The sequence below is a fragment of the Palaemon carinicauda genome, chromosome 25, assembly GCF_036898095.1.
Source record: "Palaemon carinicauda isolate YSFRI2023 chromosome 25, ASM3689809v2, whole genome shotgun sequence".
Classification (NCBI taxonomy): Eukaryota; Metazoa; Arthropoda; class Malacostraca; order Decapoda; family Palaemonidae; genus Palaemon; species Palaemon carinicauda.
In genome coordinates this window covers 41785653-41791951 of record NC_090749.1, presented here as the reverse complement: position 1 = coordinate 41791951, position 6299 = coordinate 41785653, and the positions used below count along the sequence as shown (strand labels likewise).

At 40.1% G+C, this 6299-nt stretch overlaps 1 protein-coding gene across 1 annotated transcript; it reads left to right on the top strand.

The window, feature by feature from the left end:
• Positions 1-203: 203 nt before the first annotated feature.
• On the top strand, positions 204-2866 carry LOC137618992 (uncharacterized). Its single transcript, XM_068349193.1, has 3 exons — positions 204-407; positions 1344-1559; positions 2789-2866. Exons 1-3 carry the CDS (start codon positions 204-206, stop codon positions 2864-2866), a joined length of 498 nt encoding a protein of 165 aa, XP_068205294.1.
• The last annotated feature ends 3433 nt before the right edge of the window (positions 2867-6299 follow it).

The window sequence follows — 6299 nt, the reverse complement described above, 5'->3', positions numbered from 1 at the left end:
GGGGAATGTATATGGAAGAAAATTCAATGGCTCATTTAGTAAATGAGGAAAGAAGTTATATGGAAGAAAATGCAATAGTTCATTTAGTAAATGGGGAAAGAAGCTATATGGAAGAAAATGTAATGGCTTATTTAGTAAATGAGGAAAGAAGCTATATGGAAGAAAATTCAATGCCTTATTTAGTAAATGAAGAAAGAAACTATATGGAAGAAAATGCAATGCCTTATTTAGTAAATGGGGAAAGAAGCTATATGGAAGAAAATGCAATGCCTTATTTAGTAAATGAAGAAAGAAACTATATGGAAGAAATTGCAATGCCTTATTTAGTAAATGAGGAAAGAAGCTATATGGAAGAAAATGCAATAACTCATTTAGTAAATGGGGAAAGAAGCTATATGGAAGAAAATGTAATGGCTTATTTAGTAAATGAGGAAAGAAGCTATATGGAAGAAAATGCAATGCCTTATTTAGTAAATGAAGAAAGAAACTATATGGAAGAAAATGCAATGCCTTATTTAGTAAATGAGGAAAGAAGCTATATGGAAGAAAATGCAATAGCTCATTTAGTAAATGGGGAAAGAAGCTAAATGAAAGAAGATGTAATGGCTTATTTAGTAAATGAGGAAAGAAGCTATATGGAAGAAAATGCAATGGCTTATTTAGTAAATGAAGAAAGAAACTATATGGAAGAAAATGCAATGCCTTAATTAGTAAATGAGGAAAGAAGCTATACGGAAGAAAATGCAATAGCTCATTTAGTGAATGGGGAAAGAAGCTATTTGGGAGAAAATGTAATGGCTTATTTAGTAAATGAGGGAAGAAGCTATATGGAAGAAAATGCAATGGCTTATTTAGTAAATGGAGAAAGAAACTATATGGAAGAAAATGCAATGCCTTAATTAGTAAATGAGGAAAGAAGCTATACGGAAGAAAATGCAATAGCTCATTTAGTAAATGGGGAAAGAAGCTATTTGGAAGAAAATGTAATGGCTTATTTAGTAAATGAGGAAAGAAGCTATATGGAAGAAAATGCAATGCCTTATTTAGTAAATGAAGAAAGAAACTATATTGAAGAAAATGCAATGCCTTAATTAGTAAATGAGGAAAGAAGCTATATGGAAGAAAATGCAATAGCTCATTTAGTAAATGGGGAAAGAAGCTATATGGAAGAAAATGTAATGGCTTATTTAGTAAATGAGGAAAGAAGCTATATGGAAGAAAATGCAATGGCTTATTTAGTAAATGAAGAAAGAAACTATATGGAAGAAAATTCAATGGCTTATTTAGTAAATGAGGAAAGAAGCTATATTGAAGAAAATGTAATACCTTATTTATTAAATGAGGAAAGAAGCTATATGGAAGAAAATGCAATAGCTCATTTAGTAAATGGGGAAAGAAGCTATATGGAAGAAAATGTAATGGTTTATTTAGTAAATGAGGAAAGAAGCTATATGGAAGAAAATGCAATGCCTTATTTAGTAAATGAAGAAAGAAACTATATGGAAGTAAATGCAATGCCTTATTTAGTAAATGGGGAAAAAAGCTATATGGAAGAAAATGTAATGCCTTATTTATTAAAAGAGGAAAGAAGGCAGAGGGAAAGAATGCAATGGCTTGTTTAGTAAATGAGGAGAGAAGACAGATGAAAAGAATGGAAGGGGTTATTTAGTAAAAGAGGAAAAGTGATAGATGGAAAGAATACAATAGCTTATTTAGTAAATGAGGAAAGAGGCTATATAGAAGAAAATTCAATGGATTATTTAGTAAACGAGGAAAGAAGACAGACGGAAATGTGCAATGACTTATTCAGTACGGAAAAAAAGACAATCATAAGCCGAAGGTGGATAACCTAAGATCCATGATAAATGTCCATGAAGAAAAGCTGAAAAGCAAATAGATTTACTATCATAAAAGGGAGTATTGAGAGAAATAAAAGGTAATGATCTTCAACCCAAAAGAAAAGTTACGACAAAAGACAAGACTTGCGTCAACGCTTATCACAGCAGCAAATTAAAAAATACAATAGCTGAAGGCTAGCTAGGAAAAATTTCAAGAAAAAAAACAGACAAGGAGAGATAAGAAAAAGTAAACGACTTGGTGATGAAAATAGAATTAGACGGGGGGGGGGGGGGGACTGATCATTCTAGGGGTGGAAGATACAGACTCCTCTTGACTTATCTATTGGATGTGTTTTTTTTTTTTTTTTTGAGTCCTTTAATCTCTTTCTGTTTTCTAAATTTCTGGGTTTAAAATTTTAAATATTTTCCTGGATTAATGCAATACTCATGCAGGCACAGTTACAACAACAACAACAACAATAGAATTAACATGAAAGTGAAAATAGAATACTTTACTTTTTCATCTGGTTTAAAGTATGTTCCTAAATAATAATGCATATTAGGTCAGCTGTAATCATCATAATTATAACTATTATGATAATATCAATCAGTTTTATTAAGCCCTAATGTATGATATTAAACTTGGTATTACCCTTAATGGTTCTAAATACATACACTACGTTGATGTAAATGTGATCGCATAAACATAATTAAGTTTGTTAGACTTCTAGCTTTTACGAATAAAGGTAATTTCTACACGATTAAATAAAAAGCATTTAGGGGTCTGCTTCCAGCATCTACAGATATTGATCTTCTTTCATTAAATTAAATTTATTAGGGAGAATATTACATAAAGAATTTAATTAATCCTATAAATTTCATGTAAATAACCGAGATTATTTTACTCTCTTATAGTATGTTAACAAATTATCAAATGGTATTTTTATCAGTTTAAAGTTAGGACCAAGGAGGACCAGGCAATGGCTGCTAATGACTCGGCAGGTAGACCTAGAGGCTCGTATACCTAGACTCCAACAAACCCAGCATCCTTAGCTTACAAAGATGGTGAGATTACTGCCACTACAAGAAACTGTCCAGCTCGAGTTGCTCGAACCCCAGTTCGGCAGATCACTAGGCAGAGACGTTTCACAAACAGGCTACCCGAACCCTTAAGAATATAATTATCACAGAAGTGCCTTCGAGATTTTTCTGACCAACACCTCAGATGAGGGTAAGGAAAGTGCAACCCCGTCAAAGTTGACGGCTAAATATTTAGATAGATTTGCACCCACGCATATACAAGTGATTCAATCGTTCCCCCTCCCCCTTTCATAAGTTGGACCCGCTACTTATAGTTTCCTAGAGTACCTCACGGGGTAACACTCTCTCACAGGGTATGACTACACCCTCTCCCACTTGCTCTCTATTATATAAAGGTTAAATGTGTCTGGTTTAAGTTCCGCTTTCATCAGAATACATGCTTCACAACATGTCAGCCGGGGCAGCCCAATCCCCTACTGTGGAGGCCAACCCCATCAGTGGTAATAAGTTTAGCCATGTATGAAAAGGCTGCAGTCCGTGCCACGGCCTATATATACCGACCATTTCCTCTCCATCAATCTTAAACAAACAGAAACGTGAAACATACATTTCACTAACTGTCTAGTGCGAGATATCTACAGTTGTTGACCTACAGCTGTTGCTACAGTATTCTCCACTGTTTGCAAACTGAATGTTCCAATTGGCTTGTAAGGAGAGGATTGGTAATTGCTCGTCAGGATTAAGGACCAGGTAGCGTATCTCTGGCATGGTCTGACTTCAGGTTTTAGCAGGAATAGGGTAGGGCTAGGGGTAGGGCTAGGAGTAAGGCTAGGAATAGGCCCTAAGTTTAGGGCTATTCTCTGAAGTGATGGGGTCTTTTTGAGTATTCTGAAAGAATCCACCGATCAATAAAAAACAGCTCATTAGTATATAATAAATTTAGCAACAATGCTAGGGTTGAGCTAGGACTATGTCTAGGGATAGGACCAAGGGCTAGTGCTATTATCTGAAGTGATGTATGTCTATTTGAGTATTCTGAAAGATTCTACCCTCATTAATAAACAGAACATTAGCATATAATAAGTTTAGCATTGCCGGCCGACATTGGCTGTTGCCGGCCGGCAGTTGCTGCCGGCCGGCACGTGCATTTGAACCAGAGTGCTGCCGCCTTATAGCTGTTAAGTAGTATACTTTAAAGCTAGTTATGGTGTGTGCCGGCCGGCAAGTGCCGGCCGGCACGTATCCCCCTATACTGTACTAGTATTCTTCAGTATAACATATACAGTAAGAAGAAAACTATGGTAAGGGTGTTGGTACAGCACTGTGTGTTCTAACACTTTTGTGTTTTCTTGCACAGTCCTTTGCTGTTGCCCTACAGATAGGAAAGTGAGTTCTTTCCTGTCTATTATCCAGGTTTTTAAAATCATTGCTTAGGTGTGAGCTCCACCTGTTTCCTCTGGAAACTTTGCATTGGTTACTCTAGAAGAGATTAACCATTTGATTTTATTATCTGGAAGGCTGCAGCAGTGGGTTGTGAGGGAAACACAAGTGTGTGTCTTTCCTTTCTGAATTGTTATGCTATACTATGCATATCCAGTGATATATAGTTCACTTGATACTCATGGAAATTTCTTCTCTTTACAGAAGGACACTCCGAAGTGCGGAAGTGCTTTCTGCAACGTCCGCAGCAAGAACCTCTGCGCACATGAGTTTTGTAGGAGACACGCAGCATACGCTGTCTCCAAGGATGATCTCCGGTATTGGGACCCTCAGGTATGTACTGTGTGCACTAACCTGATTACTGAGACCTTTGATTCCCCTAGGACGGAGGAATCAAGGAATATAGCTAGGAAGAAGCTTCGTACCTGGGTAAGGGGCTTCCAAAAGAACACTTCTGGCCCTTATCTTCCAAGTGAGAAGATGAGGGCGTATCTTTTCCCTAAGGCATCAGCTGATGCAGTGATTCCCCAGCCTCAAGAGGAGATCCCCTAAGTTCAGATCCAGGTGGATGCTGAAGTCGCGGTCGCGATGCAAGACATCCAGTTAGATGACAGGATGTCTGATGTGGACGAGTATCTGGAGGAAGACCTCCTGGCAGAAGCCCAGGATGAAGTTCAAGCCCCAGACGTTGTAGAGGTAGACGTCGACGAGGTGTCGGCTACTCCGGTTCAGATTCCGGAGCCTATTCCCTCAACATCGGCCGGTCTCCCAGTAGAGCTGGGACAGGCCCTCTCTTCTATTGTTGGAATGATCCAACAAATGCAGAAGGAGAATCAGGAGAAGGCGGCTGCAATGGAACTGCGAATGCAGTGCCTTGCAGAATCACCAGGGCCCCAGAAAAAGCTCAATGTGAAAGACCTTCCCTTGTGCTCAGATGCTAACCCATGGAGGTATGCTGAGCACATGCCGATGACGACTGGAAAGATCGTCATCTCGGATAAGCTGGGCTCAGTTCCCCTGGAGGAGGTGGAATTCTGGCCCAGCAAGGCATCATATTCGGACTGTTATGTCCGGCTGAGGAACGAACCAGCTTCAAAGGAGGAGACAGAGCCGAAGGAGGTCATAGTGATGGACCATGCTAAGGCTCAAGCTCTACTTTCATCCTCGATGAAAGAGAGGGGCTTCTCTAACTCAAAGGTAGCCGCATTGAACAAGAAGCTCCCTTCCTTTGTGTCCTCACCTACTAGAGCCTTCCCCTTTTTACAGAAAGGGCTTCTGGCTGTACTAAAAGCAGTCGAGGCCGGCAAGCCTTGCCCCTCCCTAGAGGAGTGTAAACCCTTGTCGCTGGCCCTGCCTATGGACCACAAAGACTGGAAGGACGTCCATCTTACGTTCTCAGTTGGAAAGTTGGAGGCTGATATTGCCGGACGTCAGTTCGGCGAGGACCTCCCTATGCTGTCTGACTTTCTTTTGCGAAGAGAGTTCGATACAAAAGAAAGACTGACTACCTCAATGTCTCTTCAGACTACTCTCGAGACGATGGCAAGTGACCCCAAGGTCCATGAAATGTTCATGGTAGTGGCCAAGACTCATCTGGCCACAGTGACGAAGGACCTTTATGGCTTCGTCAAGGCAAGGAGAGCTTGTAAGGAGTTCGTGTTTACCTCGGCTACGGTGAGGCACGAGCCAAGGAAACTAATCTCCTCCAACATTTGGGGAAAAGACCTTTTCCCTACCGACTTGGTCAAAGAAGTTGTTGATAAGGCCGCCTTGGAGAATAGAAACCTTCTCCAGAAGTGGGGCCTGGCTATCAAAAGAAAGTCTTCCCCGGATGAGGGTCCTCAACCAAAGAGGAAGACTATGAGGACTAGGCTACCGTCTCGGCCAGCCAAGCCTCTTAGACAGCAACAGCAACTGCAATTGCCATTGCCCCCAGTGCCCCAGATCGTGGCACAAACCCCGACCATTTTTCAGTGGGTA